General features: G+C 38.9%; 1 protein-coding gene across 7 annotated transcripts in view; it reads left to right on the top strand.

Moving 5' to 3' along the window:
• The window catches only part of DENND5B (DENN domain containing 5B), a 165,659-nt gene that overhangs the window by 102,252 nt on the left and 45,765 nt on the right, over nucleotides 1-17,642 (top strand). For 4 of the 7 annotated variants that reach the window (XM_053662189.1, XM_053662188.1, XM_053662190.1 and 1 more), the window contains 4 exons: nucleotides 4,208-4,744; nucleotides 7,358-7,589; nucleotides 9,681-9,767; nucleotides 11,674-11,824. In XM_053662189.1, the coding sequence (XP_053518164.1) occupies nucleotides 4,208-4,744; nucleotides 7,358-7,589; nucleotides 9,681-9,767; nucleotides 11,674-11,824 (1,007 nt within the window). The remainder of the gene's footprint in view (nucleotides 1-4,207; nucleotides 4,745-7,357; nucleotides 7,590-9,680; nucleotides 9,768-11,673; nucleotides 11,825-17,642) is intronic. The other 3 variants (XM_037139755.2, XM_037139751.2, XM_037139750.2) reach the window with 1 other exon arrangement.

Raw genomic sequence — 17,642 nt, 5'->3', positions numbered from 1 at the left:
AGTATTCTTCGTTTTCAGGCATAAGGCTAGTTACCAACTTTTTCTAAATGTAAACTTGTCTAGAAAGTAGAGGTAAAAATTCTAACCCCCAACTTTTAGGTCATCTTCAGTTTACTGTGCCTTCTGTGCATTGTATTTTCAAGTCTTGTTTAAGAAGAAAATAGGAATCCTTGAAAGCATTTTGAATCTGGTTTCTAGCTGTTGTTCATGGTACTCAGAATTACAGTGTTAAGTCTTTAAAATGAAATATTGCTGAGACTGCCATAGCCTATTAAAAACATAAAATGGTTAATTACGTTATATTATTAGCTGTTTAATTAACACCTTTCTTAATACAATCTTTATGTTGTTCTTCACTCCCCCCAGTCTAATTTTAATAAGTGAATTTAAAGTAACACACTAAGCTGCAGCTATTATACCCAGTAATGATTCCTGTAGTCATTTCTAATGAACATTTTCCTGCCAAAAGTAACATTTTTGTTCTGGGGGAAATAGCTTGATTCAGATTGTATAAAATACATGTACTGACTGTCTCGGTCTTTTTTGAGTGTGTGCATGTTCTGTGCTTTTGCTTCCCTGTTACACCTCTTTTTTTCTGTTACCTGAACACTTTTTATTTTCTCTGTTAAGTTATCTTGTTGGTGCAATGACATGGGTCCTTTAAATTTTCAAGGAAAAAGAAATAAAGTAGCCAAATGCGTTTTGTTTTAAAGACTTACACAGTGACATGTTTTAATTTTTTGATTATCTGGTCTATTTGTGTGTTAATCAGATATGTTACAGGATTCTTTATTTAGATATACAAATATCTTTCAATTTTGCCTGAGTAGTACGTGTTGAGGATTTTAAAAATACCATCTTTCTGGAGTCAGGAAATCTTTCTGTTTCTGTGTATGCGTGTGTTCTCTGACTCCAAAGAAAACAGACTTTACAATTCCATGAGTTATTACAGTAATGTCTGTGATTTTCTAATTTTTATTCATGAGGTCAATAATATTTAATAAATATACCTACCCATCTTCTTATTCATTAAGTAGAGTAATACGAGGTTACTTGAATCATCTGTGAGAACAGCAGTGCTTCTGTATAGAAAGTATAAATTGGTACATGACTTTTAGAAGAAGAGTGTATCACTTTGCTCTGGTATCATTTGATAATGAGATGAAATAACTGACTTCACATAATTTTGAGGAAGTAGGTATAAAAATAGCCATTTTAAAAAGTGACATAAATACACTCAACTAGTAACAACACCACCACCCCTTTGTCTGAAAACTGTAAAATAAAATAATAGCTAAAGTAGTTACAGGGCTTCTTAGAATAGTTGTGAAAATGATGTTTACGAAATGATTATTTTAGGAAGGTATGATTTTAGTTGTTAGCTGACTAATGTAACTGTGTAGGCTTATAATTAACCACCCACTCATTTGCCCCATGATTCCCAAATGATAGGCGCAGGTAGCCATTTGTTGTATTGTTTTTTTCAGGGGGGTGGAGTTAGTGATGTGGAAGGTTATAGCACTGAGGAATAATTGCATAGTACGACACCCCACTTTCTACCATTCCTGCTCATCTTTAGAGTAAATGGTCGACCCAAAAAATCTCAGTTTCTAGAGAAAACTGAGGAATTGGTTTTGCCTTTCTGGTTTTGCCATATCTTGCCCTGAAATTCTGTGAGAATGTTTTAAATGCGTTCTTCTGGCTTACCCTTATGCCCGCGTCACGTGTGCCATGGGGAAGCCAGATTTTTTACTCAGCAGGGGAAGAGCTGCCCGGGCCTCACAGCCCTGTACACTTCCCCTCCTGCTTGCACTGTATGTTTCCTCAAAATGGAAACGTGTCTTTGAGCCGTGTCCATTCTTTCAGCAAATAGTTGCCTCATACACTACTAGTGTAGGATATGTTGAGAGACATCAAGATCAGTGAGCAGTGATTCCACTTTTCAAAATAAATCATTTACCAGTTATCAGTAACACAGGCTAAAACTTCAAGGTAGTAACGCGTGAATGAACTAACAATACATACAGAGGAAATGAGAGTGCCTTTAGGATAGGGACGTGGGAAGGCCTCATGGCAGGAGATGATTGAGTTTCAAGTTTGTTCCCTTTTGAGGGAATGTTTGTTGCTTTTCATTGGAAGTAGTACATGTTATGAAAGTTTCCGAGCATTGTTGATCAGTAACAGTACGGAAATACTTAGTCTTAAAACAACCTGTGGTTGAGATGTCAAGTATGTTTTTCATTGTGTATTAATACTTCTTGAGCTGTTCTCATAGATTTAAATTTTAAGTGTTAAGTGAGAAAGTGACTTACCAGAATACTCTATTGCATGAAGTTCTTACTTGTTTTAGAAAATAACTTTTTGGTTTTTCTTCCATAAATTTTTATAACACCAGTTCATATTTCCTCTTTCACCTTTGTGATAATCAAAGCCCCAAACTGGGCTTCATTAGTGCAGGAAGGCACTAATGAAGGAGACCGTACAAAATGTAAGTGGTGGGAAGTTGCCAGTTACCATTTAAATTAGCAACTTAGTGGATTTTTTCTCTTTCATTTTTAAAGATATTAAATCATCCATTTGAATTATGGTGACCTACTTTCTCCCCCTTAAGCTTTTTAATATGTGCTGCTCTCTAGAGACTATAGAAACATATCTAAAGATGTGGATTTAAAGAAAGCTATAGGCAGCACACTGTGTCTTCAGCAAGTTGTGACTTCAGCTTTTTATTTAAAGAAAACTATTGACATTGGAGAAGAGGAAAACTGCAGGAGAAAAATCCCCTTGAGCCACCACGCTCTTTGAGGATGCATGTCTGAGACAGGTGTCAGGGAGTCACCTACCTTCTTGGGCTTCACTTCCTTCGTCTGCAGAATTAATGGGCTGGAATCAAAGGTTATACCAGCCCTTGAAGAAATCATTGTTGTTCTCTGTTTTGGGATGGTGGAATGCCTGAGTTTTTATTGAAGTTGATTTGGAACTTTGATTTACCTCGTGCTCATCACTATCTAACATGAAGAGAAAAACAGAGATCCAGCTGTGTTTGCTTTCTTCTTTTCACCTTTCTTTGGCTTCGGGGTCAGAGAACATTGTGAATTCTCCACTTACTCACCAGGAAGGTAGGGTTGGGGTGTAGGGCCCAGAGTGGGGGGCGAGGTGGGCAAACACAAGGTGAAGCTTCCTGTTCTGTTCGCTGACTTCCACCCCATGCTCTGTGTTCAGTCCCTAGTGCAATGCAGTTTTCCTGCGAGGGCTTCACCCTTGCACACCTCACCCTCCAGTCTAGGGGCAGCCTTCCTTTATCCTGACAGCCTTGTTCAGATTAAGAGGGTCCGAACAGTAAGAGTGAAGTACTGTTTTGGAGTCTGATATAATCAAGTACCTGAGAGGTAATCAGAATTTTAGACAGGTGCTTGGCCCCTTGAATTTTCCATGTCTACTTCAAAAATACTTTAAAATCTTTTTTATTCAAAATCTACAGTATAAGCAAAGTTAAAAAAATTTTTTTCCTCTCATTCTGTTTCCTCTTTTCCTCTACTCAGAAATCTCCCCTGAGCCAACTCTTAATTATCAAGGGTTAGGTATTTGTGGCTCTCTAAGCACCGCCTCTCCACCTTCCTCCGCCCCCTGCTCTGTGTCGTAACAATATCTGCAGTGGTTTTGTTGCCCAAGAGGTTGAAGCAGATTTTAGATGAAGTAAAAATTTGTGAATTTTCTGTGAACCGGATTGCTCTTTGCCAATTTCATCCCATTTCTGGGGGATTACTGTAGCTGCTAGATTTTAGCGGTTGTTATTGCTTATTGCAAATGGTGTTAGAGCAGTGGAATGGAAAGTTCAGGCTCTTCCAGTGATTCACCCAGTGCCTTTGATTTGTAGGGGGCGACCAGTCCGCGCACCTTCCCTCATTTAGGAATGCCTAGTGGCTGCCATGATTGATACATGATATAACAGAAGCATGTCTCAATTATTATAAGTTGATGAAACCCAGAGAAAACTATTCGCTTGTATTAAATATGCTATAAAATAGTCATGTAGGGAATACTGCTGGCAACAGAGGTTTATTTCTAAAGAATAAAAAATTCTTAACCTTCAGAAGATTAACAAAATGCTGTGTAGTTTGTGATTTTGTTTATAATAGCTGGCAAAAACATTTTAGAGCTTAAAATTCCTTCATTTTAAAACCTTCATATCTCTTTTTTTCTCTTTCAGGCTAATTTGTGTTTTGTGGATATTGACAACCATTTCATTGAGTTGCCTGAGGAATTTCCACAGTTCCCCAATAAAGTGGATTTTATCCAGGAACTTTCTGAAGTTCTCCTTCAGTTTGGGATCCCTCCTGAGGGCAACTTACATTGCAGTGACAGTGCCACCAAACTGAAGAATCTGGTCCTGAAAGACTTGGTCAATGACAAGAAGAATGGCAACGTCTCCGCGAATAACATCAGCATGTATGAGTTACTGAAGGGCAATGAAACCATAGCCCGCCTCCAGGCTCTGGCCAAGAGGACCGGTGTGACTGTGGAAAAAATGGACCTCTCTGCCTCTCTGGGTGAAAAAGAAAAGGATTTGAAACTGCAGTGCGAAGAGGCAGAACTGAGGGACTACCAGCTCAACGTACAGCTCCGAGAGGTGTTTGCTAACCGCTTCACACAGATGTTTGCAGACTATGAAGCGTTCGTGATTCAGAGCGCCCAGGACTTGGAGTCCTGGCTCACCAACCGAGAGCAGATGCAGAACTTTGACAAAGTAAAAAGAGCCGTAGTTTCCCTTTTTTGTGGCTCTTAGTGAGCCATGTCACCTGACCTTGTTAACCTTTCTAAAACACAGATCCCCCCCTTTCCCTTCCATTCAGAACTTTGCCAGTATTTTACACTAGATAGAACAACCTCACAGGAAAGCAAACCAGCAGGCTCATAAGCCAGCCATTGAATTGTGTATTAAATTGCCTATCATCACATTTTTAAATTTATATACTTTGAAAATTTTTAAATTAGAGAAGCTTCAATTTCACGGGTTTTTTTAATCTTTTAATACCATCTGACCTTGTAAAAGTTTCATTTACTCTTATTTTAAGGATCTAGTTAAATAAGGTCTATTTCTTTCTAATCCTGTTTTTATATTTGTCTTCAAATATAATGAAATTGCTCATGTAAAGGTAAAAAACAGTTTAGTTTCAGAAGCCAAATTTTTATCTCATTCTAGGATCAAAAGAGAGATGAATGAGTAAGGTTTTATGACTATAAGCCTAAGGTTCTGTTCCAGTTTGGGGGAAAGGAAGATAAGAAAATAGTGCCAGCTTTTGATTGTCCTGCTGACATTGAAGCTTCAAAGGTTTACTATAGAGGATTCTTCTACCAGTTTTTCTTGGCATCTCTATCACAGATTTCCCCTCCAGACAAAATCACTTAGGGGAATGGGCGTTAACTCTTTCAGGTCACCAGGGTACAATCAGTTCCCTGCCTCTGTGGTGGCTGAGGCGTGACTATCGCTATCACAATGAATTACGGCTTTTCACTAAAAGTGTTGCTGTTGTTAAAGACCTTTTAAAGGGGTTAATTTGTTATGGGGCCTCATCTACAATCTTGGAGCAGCTGACAGTAAATGTTAATTACAACATTCTGTCAAAGTGGGTAGTATAAAAGATTATTATCTGATTTTATCAGATATATTTTTCAGGTTGAGGATATAAACTATGTTGAACAGTTAAGTTCTGCTGCACGTTATGTTTGAGAAAACTTTAATACATTCAGAAGCCTTCAATTCTTCAAATGTATTCAAGCTCTTAGGTTCCTTTCTCATTAAGCTTGACCATTTTTCCACATTTTTTTCCTATTCAGCTTGGAACTACTGTGTACTCTCATGATTTATCCTTGGGGCAATTGAAATGCTTATCTAAATTGAGCACTGGTGCTTTCTTCCTCTTTAATCTTTATGCAGCTTCAAACTGTAAATGGAAATCTTTTTATATAACCCCCTGAGAAAATGAAAGTTTTGTGTTGGATTCCAAAAGGCTTGTAATCATCTAATTTTTCACCAGGAAAATTTACAAGTTTATCACATACCAGTTCTGCAAGCCAAGTTTTTGCTGACCTTAAACTTGTAGTCCCTGAGGGTCTGAATATCAAAAGTGAGGCATTTGGCCCATTTAGAAAAAAAAAGCTTTTTGCTCTATAAAAAGTAGCTTCATGTTTATCTGTAAAATGCCCTTTAAAGAGGTGAACTGATTTCTAGAGACTACTGTGAACCTTTTTCTGGCTATTTGGAGTTGTGTAAACACATCTGAACTGTGGAAGTGCTTAACTTGAGTAAGTGGGTTTCTGTAAGGGAGTTTTTAAAAGGCTTCCTAAGTTTCAGAATGGAAATCATGCCAGGAAGAAGCTGCTAAGTGTTAAGGAGAGTAACCTCATGTCAGAACTTACCCTTCCATCTTTCCCTTTCGCCTTCTGCATCTGCTCTAAAGAATGAAAAGCCAAACCAACCCAGCAGCTGAAATAGTAATTCACCTCCAAATTTCAGCCAGTACCAAACTGCAGCTACAATTGCTAGACACATAGACCTGAAGAACACACACACATACACACGAACATTTTGAATTAAAAACTGACTACAATCTACCAAATCTTTCTCTGCAGCAGACAAACTGGTAATATGAATGTGTTGTACACATTTTCCAGAGACCTGGCTTGCCTCGGATGGTTTTTCAGGCAGTGCTTTTTATAGTTGTTCAGGCCCAGACTACTCTGTCCGCAGAGGTCTGGAAGGAGTTTGATCTTGAATTAACACTCACCCATCAAGCTCGGCGTTGGTGCCTAGAGAGACATCCTCTTGAAGAAGAATAAAAGGATTTCACCCATAAAGACAAACTCCGTGTTGTGTTAGTTTAAGGTTATTATATATGTATATATGTATGTATATATCATTATTGTATCTAAACCACCTCACTGCCTTAAGACTTAGAGGTATATTGCATAGGCTAGAAATAGAGCAGAAGAGAATACAGCTCACTGGGGAATGGGTCAAATTTAATGGTGAGTGAAGAGGAGTGACAGTCCTGCAGCAACTGATCCACCAACTTTCATTACTGATGTTGTTCTCTCTACGTAGTGGTCATGAGGATCAGAATGTAAATCAGTTTTAAAAGGGAGGATCAGTGCTAAAGAACTAGGTGACCCAAATTCCATGAATGTAGAAGAAAGTAGGGAAAAGGGCATTTTTAAACATTTTTGAATTGTGTCAGTCTTGTGTGTTATACGGTTAAAAAAAAAAAGAAAGACCTTGGCAACGTAACTTCCAGATGCATCATTTAGTGTTGAGGTGAGTTTTCTTGCACTAATAATGTTCTGATTAATCTCATTACAGGCTTCCTTTCTCTCTGACCAGCCTGAGCCATACCTACCCTTTCTGTCACGCTTCATTGAAACACAGATGTTTGCCACCTTCATTGATAATAAAATTATGTCTCAGTGGGAGGAGAAAGAGCCTTTGCTTCGAGTCTTTGACTCTCGGATTGAGAAGATCAGACTGTACAATGTAAGGGCGCCCACCTTGAGGACGTCGATATATCAGAAATGCAGCACTTTAAAAGAAGCAGGTACATTTGCCATGCGTTTTCCAATTAACTAAAAATTCATGATTATTTTTTACACATTGTTGACCTTACGAGCCACAAAATTGCCACTTTATGGTTAATCCTTGTACTTTATAGGCAGAAATAGTACTTTCTTTAGTTTTTCGTCCTGCTTCTGTGAGTTCATGCCCATCCCATTCCTACTTGACATTCCTGTTCTCATAGAAGAGGAAAAGCTGTAACAAATTGAATGAGTGTAACTACAAGGTTGCTATGGTTTGTGTCTTACTCTCTTTATTGCCTTAAATGGAAAAAAAAAAAAAAAAAAAGGTTCTTTTCTGTCTTCCTGCTTATGTTGCCTTTTTACTTCTAGCCTTTTTTCTCTTTATCCAGGGAAGGGTAAGTATTGATTTAAAATAGTAAATCTGAGATGCTGCCTCATTTATATAGCTGTGACCGTATATTTATTTGTTTAGTGGTACTATTAGTTATAATAGCTCTATCTATTGAAATTAAGTCTCTGGATTCTTGTATTCAAATTAGAGACTTCCCAGCCCGGACACCAGTTTCCCTCCAATAATCATGAGTTTTGGCCATTCTCGTCGGGCAGTGTGCTCTAGTAGGTCCACTAACTAAACAGTCATGTTAGTAATAGTGTTCACTGGGTATTTACTCTGTGCTGCACGAGCATACGACAGGTTTTACATGCCTTTTTGCATTTGCTCTTAATGATAAAGGGGGTGTAGGCACATTTACTTTTGTTTTGTAGCTGTCATTTTACAGTTGAGGAAAACTGAGCAGTCACGCAGCTTACTTGTGATTGGGTAGCTAGTGACTGGTGGAGCTGTGATGTGAAGACAGGTGTGGCTGTTTCTAGCCCCTGAAGCCTGACTGTGATGTTACCTGTGCATTCAGTAGACGTGTACAATGTACCAATTTGCACAATTTTATGCATTCATACCCGGTTCCCAACTCTTTCTTTGCCAAACAAACTGATATTTACCACCTGAGTGCCCTCCACTTTGATTTCTTCCCGTTCAAATGTAAGAGCTATTTGAAAGCAGTATTTCCTCTGAAGAAAAAGGAAACAGCAAATTGCTCTGCCTCTGTTGCTTGCCTTTCTCACTTTATGTAAGCAGATCAAAGTCACAGGAGTTGTGCTGCTGTAGTTGTAGTATATTTAAGGAAAGAAGTATGTAAATAATGTCATTTATGTAGCCTTCCTGGTCTCTCTGGTCACTAGTTGGAACATGGTCCTGTTGTTTTATGTCCTGAGGGCAGGTCCTGGGAGCCTTTCAGGAAGTGGTGGTCGTCCCAGTGTCTCTGGGAGAGTGAGAGAGGAGAATGAATGAAATCGCCTCTGCCACCCTGGCTGGTGTGGCTCAGTGGATTGAGCACGGCCTGTGAACCAAACAGTCGCTAGTTTGATTCCTAGTCAGGGCACGCACCTGGGTTGCAGGCCAGGTCCCCAGTGACGGCCATGTGAAAGGCAACCACACATTGATGTTTCTCTCCCTCTCTTTCTCCCTCCCTTCCCCTCTCTCTAAAAATAAATAAAATCCTTAAAAAGAAAGAAATTGCCTCTACCTGTCAGAGTATATGTAACAGGGCGCTCGGTGCCCTGACGGCCACGTGAATAGGACAGTGCCTTGCTAAGCCAGTGTCATTCCTCCTTCCTGACACATCTTTTAGTGGAGCTCAGCACTGACTCCTGTGTGTGCTTCCAGAAAATTCTTACAGTTAAATAGAGTTTCTTTCAGCCTCTCAGAGAACTTGGTATTCCCACTATCATGATAGAGATTATGTAATACTCTAGAAAGTGTACCATTAGAGTTTTAACACACATGAGATTCAGCTAAAGCAGTAAGCAGTCTCCCAGGAACTTATCAGACTTTTTAAAAAGTAAAAGGAGGCAGATGGCTGTCACCGGCCGTCCCTCAGAAAGGGTGTGGTTATTTCTACTGTACGGTGAAATCGTCTCCACCCCCAGCAATAGCTATAGAGGTTGGGGTTTTGTTGTGAACAGTGGATTTTTATTGTGTATTGTTTTTGTCTTTTGTTGTTTTGCTTTTGGACTTTTTCTCCCCCGTAACTGAAAAGAATTTTGATTTACAGGTGACCTCTTTAGGCAGAGGCTGTCTGCTGTTGATATTGCGGCCCCAGAACCTCATGATTTCTGTGCAGAAAGGCAACAAGTTGATAGTAATGCAGAGTTTTCTTTTCCCTTACCAATCACAGAAATGAATGTTGGCACCAGCCCTTAAAAGTATAACAACAGGCCCATGGCCTCTCAAAGCAGGCATTTAATAATCTCTGAATGTTCGGCATTCGCTGGTGGCGTGTCACTGAAAAGGAACATTGTATTAAGTTCCCTGTGGCAGTTTTAACTGTAAACCCAAGAGCAAGTCATTGTGAATTATGTTTTTGTTTTCAAACAGCTTCCGAACTAAAGGAGAATAATTCAATATCAGATGGATTTCTCTATCATTTTAAATCCAATGGAAAAACTGAAGCTACTTTTCCTATTTTCCTTTCATGAGGACAAAGGCACAAATTGATAGAGATGGAATTTAGTAGTATTTCACGGAACATAAAATTGGCAGGAACTTCAGAAAATTCCATGCCATGAATCTAAGCATTATTTTGCCTAAACCATCTGTTAATTGTGCTTTATAAATATTAGGAAGCATTGAGAGCGTAGATGGGGCTTTGGAGAGCCATAGGGCATTGTTAAAATATAATTTCACATTAAAACATGGCACCCTTTGCCCCAGCATAGAACATAATGGATTATGTTTCAATAGAAGGTAACAAGTTACACGTTAAAAATAAAATGAAATTCAGGAAGTTTTGAATAAATTCCTATAAAGAAGAATTAGAACAATTTAGCACTCAGAAGTTTAAGTCACAGAGGGTAATTACGACTTGCTCAAAGCTTCCCTCGCACTGTTAGCGTCAGACACTGGCTGCTGCTTCGGGTGAAGAGCTGATCCCACACGAGGTGGTATTGAGCATGTTCTTTTGACAAGAGTAGGTTGTGTTATGGACAGGACCCTCCCCCCCCCAATTCTTTTAGTCCATGTTTGGGGAATTACTAGCAGTACTCAATCTGCTGGTGTTCAGAGAGGCAAAAGAAACTAATTCGATGAAATATTTATAAAAATGCTTTTTTACTTCTCTGAACTCACAAGATCAGCAGTCCCCCCCCCCCCCCCCCCTGTGTGTTCTGTATCACACGGCTGCAGTCACTCTTGTTCTCCTGTTTTTGGTCTCAAATAGTCTCAGTTTCCTCTTGAAAATTCAGTTAATAGTGACATTCAACATCAGATTTTTTTTTTTTTACCAAAGACATAATTCACTATTTCTTGGGGTTTTGCCACATCCTCTAACTTTCAGTGATTTAAAAATAGGGATGTTGAGTAATTCCTGTCTTTTAACTTTGTACTATTTTATTCTTTAAAAGGTCAGTTTCTTATCCTCTAGACATTTGCTAAATGCCTGCTTATTTTATTTTTCTCTGCATTATCTCTCTTGATCTAATAAACACTCCTAAATAACTCCTACTAACTAGACTATAATAACTAAAACAATTACTAAAAGTAACAAACTTCACACAATTTCTTGTTTTATAAATTCTTTGTTTTTGCAAGAAGAACTACAAATACTTAAGGGGTCTTTGTACAAAGAAATAAAGTTAATATGTTTAAGATTTCTGTGCTTGCTTTTCTCTTCTCTTCACCTGTCTTTCAGCTCATAGGAAATATTTGCCATCATATTCTATACTATTGTTCTTAGAAACACATTTTCATTAAGAATATTGAGTTTCCAACTTATGGGAAACTGTTTTAATACTAAATTATAGATTTTTCAACCCCACTGCCCTGCTTTTGATAAAGGCAGAAATATTGTGAAAAGTAATTATTTGGTATTTGCCTAAAATTCACCTTTTTGTACTTACATTATACTGATCTCTAAAGAGCCTTAGTGAAAATCCATTTCAGAGTGTCAGAAAGATTGAATTCCTTGTTGGTGCATGAGTAGAGGAAGCATTATTTTTTAAGGCTTAGCCAGTGAAATGTTTATAATTTGTTACAAATTTAATTTATAGCCCAGTCAATTGAGCAGCGGCTGATGAAAATGGATCACACTGCAATCCACCCACATCTACTTGATATGAAAATTGGCCAAGGCAAATACGAGCAAGGGTTCTTTCCAAAGTTACAGTCCGATGTTCTGGCAACAGGACCAACGAATAACAAGTAAGTACATTCTTGACTTGAGTGGTTGGCTGAGGGATGAATGAGGGTGCGGTGCTCTGCAGCTCTGATGGAGGGGTGCTTGGCCAGTAGACGTTGTACCAATCTGATTACTTTTTTCGAAGAAAAAAATTCAAATTAATTCATTTGAGATATGGATTGACTCTCTATTTGGCTTTTGATTTGATTGTGTAAAAAAAATTCAAAGACTGGAGTTTTTTTTTTTTTTAGGTACCGTGCACTTAGAAATAGCCTTACTTTCAATGACTGTATTTAAATATAATATTGATACTGCCTAATGGAATTTAAAAAGTTGTACTTTTGGCCTGGCCGATGTAGGTCAGTGCATTGAACATGAGCCTGTGAAGCAAAGGGTCACTGGTTCGATTCCCAGTCAGGGCACATGCCTGGGTTATGGGCCAGGTCCCCAGTAGTGGGTGTGTGAGTGCAACCACACATTGATGTTTCTTTCCGACTCTTTCTCTTTCCCTTCCCCTCTCTCTTAAAATAAATAAATATTTTTTAAGTTGTACTTTCATTATCTGTATTATTTCACTATCTGTATTAGTTTCCTGGGGCTATCATAACAAAATACTTCAAACTTGATGACTTCAAAAACAGAAATTGCCCTGACCGAGGTGTGTGGCTTGGTTGATTGGGTGTTGTCTCGTAAAGCCAAAGGTCACCAGTTCTAATCCCAGCCAGGGCATGTGCCTGGGTTGCAGGTTGGTTCCCCAGGTGGGACACATATGAGAGGCAACTGACATCGATGTTTCCTTCCCTGCCTTTCTCCCTCACTTCTTCTCTCTCTAAAATAAGTAAAATTAAAAAAATTTTTTTTACCCCAGTTCTGGAAGCTGAAAATCCAAAATCAAGGTATTGGCAAGGTCGTGCTCCCTTTGACACTTCTGGGGAGAGGACCCTTCCTTGCCTCTTTCTCCTTCTGGTAGCCCTAGGCATTCCTTGGCTTCCAGGAGCATAATTCCAATCTCTCTATTCCTGTTTATATGACTCTTATCTCTGTGGTATGTGTCCACATTGTCTTCTTATAAGGACACCAGTAATGTTGGAATAACTTGATTATATCTGCAAAGGCCCTCTTTTTAAATAAGGTCACATTCACGGTATTGGGATTAAAACCGCAACATGTTTTGGGGGGACACAATTCAACTCACAGTACCATCTTTATACTTCTTAAGTATCTGGTGCAAAAATTGTAAAATAACTGAAAATAAAGATAAACCCTCTTATTCTTTTATTTTTATTTTTATTTTATTGACTATGCCATTACAGGTGTTCTATTCCCCCCTCCATTCCCCTCCACGATGCACCCCCCACCCCCACCATTCCCCCCCTTTAGTTTATGACCCATGTGTCTCAAGTTCTTTGGATTCTATATTTGCCTACTATTCTTGCCCTCCCCCTATCTATTTTCTACCTACTGTCTGTGCTAGTTATTTTCTGTACCTTCTCCCCCTTCTCCTCCTCCCACTCCCCTGTTGCTAACCCTCCATGTGATCTTCATTTCTATGGTTCCGCTCCTGATCTAGCTGTCCTTTGAGTTTGCTTTTGTTTTAGGTTGTTAATAACTGTGAGGTTGCTGTCCTTTCACTGTTCATATTATCTTCTTTTTCTTAGATAAGTCCCTTTAACATTTCATATAATAAGGGCTTGGTGATGATGAACTCCTTGAATTTGATCTTATCTGAGAAGCACTTTATCTGCCCTTCCATTCTAAATGAAAGCTTTGCTGGATGGAGTAATCTTGGTTGTAGGTCTTTGGTTTTCATGACTTGGAATACTTCTTTCCAGCCCCTTCTTGCCTGTAAGGTCTCTTTTGAGAAATCCGCTGACAGTCTGATGGGAACTCCTTTTTAGGGGACTGTCCCCTTAGCTCTTGCTGCTTCTAGGATTCTCTCCTTCATTTTAATCTTGGCTAATGTAATGATGATGTGCCTTGGTGTGTTTCTTCTTGGGTCCAACTTCTTTGGGACTCTCTGAGCTTCCTGGATTTCCTAGAAGTCTATGTGCTTTGCCAGATTGGGGAAGTTCTCCTTTATTATTTGTTCAAATAAGTTTTTCACTGGTGGCTGTTCCTTTCCCCCTTCTGGTACCCCTATAATTCGGATGTTGGAGCGTTTAAAGATGTCCTGGAGGTTCCTAAGCCTCTCCTCATTTTTTTGAATTCTTGTTCCTTCATATTTTTCTGTTTGGTCATTTTTTCCTTCCTTCTGGTCCACTCCCTTGATTTGAGTCCCAGTTTCCTTTTCATCACTATTGGTTTCCTGTGCAATTCCATTCATTTCAATTAGTTTAGCCTTCATATGTTCCTCTAATTTGTGACTAAAATCAACCAGTTCTGTGAGCATCCTAATCACCAGTGTTTTGAACTGCGCATCTGAAAGTTTGGCTATTTCTTCATTGCTTAGAGTTACGGGCTCTGGGGCTTTGAGATCTTCTTGAGCCATTTTTGGTCTGTTCACACCCGTTAAGTATGAGGAGCGGAGCCTTAGTTGTTCACCAGGGCGGGGCCATCCAGGTCACTGGGTTGTGACGCTGTATGTGGGGGCGGGGTCAGAGCGGGGAAATGGCATCCCCCTCTGCTGCCTCCTGCCGCTGGAGCCTGCTCCGTCCTGTCTCACTGCCCACTCCCTCGCTGTTGTATCTGCGCAGGAATGCGCCACCACAGTCAACCTGCTGCCCTGCGCCCTCGCTGGGTCCGCCCGTTGCAACCCCACACCTGGGATCCGTGAGCCTGAGTCCGTCTGACTGAGTTTTCCTGTGCAACTCCGCTCCACCAGCTGCTGGCTTCGCCCCTCTTACCTGTCAGGCTGAAGAATTTGTTGTTATCAGACTTCCAAAAAGTTCAATTTTCTGTGTTCTGACTGTGTTTTCTATTGTTAATATTTTGTTGTCTCTAAACTTGGTTGTGTGAGGAAGCACAGCGTCTCCACCTATGCCTCTATCTTGGCGGAAGTCCCCCAACCCTATTATTCTTTATGAAAGATGATTCCATTCAGAAGATATCTGAATATAATTAGAAATGAAAACAGTTATTTAGGTTTAGGGGACTCCTTGATTTTTGGCCAATACAAGTGTTTTGTTAACAAATGTGTGATTAAAAAAAAGGGTTTTACAAGAAAAGATGCAAAAAAGGTTATCAGTGGGGAAGGCAGTAAGTTACAAAGAGCTTTGTTTTGAATGGGAAATCAGCAGTTCTGGAATTTAGTTCATTCTTAACTCCTAACCAACTTAGGAACTTCGGACAAGTTGGAAATCACCTTCCTCTCTTCTCATCTGAAAGTAACATTCTATGTCTTTGATCCTAAGAGAGTCAGGAGGAGGAGAAAAGAAGCCATGCTGTGGCAAAATAGTAACGTAGCAGCAAAGTAGTGGGCTTGGGAGACTGAAGGACAGACGGGATACACAGGATAGAAGTGGCACTGAGCTGCCAGAGTTCTCAGAAGGCAAGCATAGAGTCATTGACAGCAATGAGAAAAGGCGGAATTGTGCCCTTTGACCTAAGTGGCCCAAACCAAATAACTAATATGAAGATTTTTGAAAGGTGGCCTTAGAGTATGATGTTTTGACCTTTCAAATAATCTGCTGAACTGTATGTTGCAGAATTTTGGGTACTTTCCCAAGGTGCTTTTAATTAAACAGTGATGAAATTTTTCAGTTTTTGTGACTTGAGATTGTATGGGGTGGAGATTTATCGTGAAAAATACTAGACTTTGAAAGAAAAGAAACAGCAATGTGTACGGTTAATTGGCAAGGTTTCACCCTCCACTGAAGAGCTGTCCCTGCTTTGATAAACACTGAACTTATTATATTGACTGTTGGGGTTCAGACTTTCCCGGTCAGATACTAGAAGCAATGTGCTATTTCTCAGAAGTGGATGAGAGTTTTCCATCATCAATGGTTCATTCTCTTTTTCTTGTATTTGTAAAATATCCTGTTTGGATCACTGTGAAACAGGTAGGCTATTAATTGTAATGGTGTTTATTTCTTTTTGATAGCATTAGATTGCTCATTCATTTATTTGGCAAATATTTATGGATTCCCTTCTAAATGTAAGGCACAGTCTAGTTCACTGAAAGCCTAGTAATAAACAAAACAACAAAAATCCCTGCTTCTAAGTAGGAGGAAAAAAAACAAAGAAGCTCAATGTGTAAAATAAGTAACCTATCAGACAGTGATAAGATTCGTGATGAAAAATCAAGCAGGGAAGGGAAGTAGGGAATGCTCAGGAGCATTTAAATTTAATCTTAAAGTTTAAGTCTTACTGCTCGTTTTCTTGCTTTTAATCTTATGTATAATCTCAAGGTTTCCCATTTACACACAGAGCCTAAGCATTATATTTTTTGTAGTATGAAAGAAAAAAGACCTCAGAAATAATTGTATATTAAAGGGATTTATAACCATGCCCATATAAATGGTTGACTCACTGTTTGAATTTAATATGCTGCCTACGAGGCAGAAGTTACTAAGCAGTCTTTAGTGATTCAGCAAACATGATCATCTTTGGTAAAACTATGCTTGGTAAATGGGGTTTAGCCCTGGCTGGTGTGGCTCAGTAGACTGATCATCTGTTCAATTCCCTGTAAAGGGCACATGCCTAGGTTGTGGGCCAGGTCCCCAGTTGCAGGCATGGGAGAGGCAACCAATTGATGTTTCTCTACCTCTCCTTCTCCCTCCCCTTTCTTCTCTAAAAAAATAAATGAAGTTTGATAATGCAAAGAATAAATTATTGCATTGGCCAAAAAGTTCATTTGGTTTTTTCTGTAAGATGACTCTAGTAGTGCTTGGCTGTCTTTAACTTCATTTGAAACAAGTTTGTTAGACTGTATTGTGACAACTGTCATATATCAGTGTGCATTTTAAAAAGACATCAAAATCGATGAGTTTTTGTGTAGCCATTGTAATATTTAAAATGGAATAAAATAAGCAACATTTTTGGCATATTATGCTTTATTACTTCAAGAAAGGTAAAAATGCAACTGAAGCACAAAAAAAGATTTGTACAGTATATACAGAAGGTGCCGTGACTGATCAAACATGTCAGAAGTGGTTTGCAAAGTTTCATGCTGGAGATTTCTCAAGGGATGATGCTCCATGGCCAGATAAACCAGTTGAAGTTGACAGTGATTACATTGAAATGTTAATTGAGAACAATCACTGTTAGGTCACACAGGAGATAGCTGACACAGTCAAAATATCCAAATCAATAAAGTTATTGGTAAAAGTGAAAAATATGTCTTATTTTATTGGGAAAAAACTAAACAGACTTTTTGGCCAACCCAAGAATTATTTAATCAGACCAGAAATGTGTGCACTTCATAGTAATTTTCTTAAGCAGGTGCTCATTTACTTGTGTGGGGTTTTTAAAAGTTTTTATGTAACATAGTTAGCATTTTATTTTATTTTCTTAATTGTCACCTGAGGGCATGCCCACTGATTTTAGAGAGAGAGAAGGGAGGGGAGAGAGAAACATTGATCAGTTACCTCCCTTACACACCCTGACTGGGGATCGAACCCACAACTTTTTGGTGTATGGGATGACGTTCCAACCGAGCCACCCAGCCAGGGCACTCGTTTACCTGGTATTGTTTTGACAATCAAATTAAATAGGGCATTTTGTCCCACAGAGTGAATAGTAAGATGCTAGTTATATTATCTAAGTTAATATTTATCCTTTTCTTTGCCTAAAGTCTTTTTCACTTTGTCTGCCAAGGCAAATAAATGCTCTGCCCTTTATATTCTTCTTTTTATTATGTAAATTCTTTAGCTGGTGTTTATATTCTATTTCAGATTTTTACTA

The sequence above is a fragment of the Artibeus jamaicensis genome, unplaced genomic scaffold (assembly GCF_021234435.1).
Source record: "Artibeus jamaicensis isolate MK-2021 breed Jamaican fruit bat unplaced genomic scaffold, CSHL_Jam_final contig_233, whole genome shotgun sequence".
NCBI lineage: Eukaryota > Metazoa > Chordata > Mammalia > Chiroptera > Phyllostomidae > Artibeus > Artibeus jamaicensis.
This window is presented reverse-complemented; position numbering and strand designations above follow the sequence as displayed.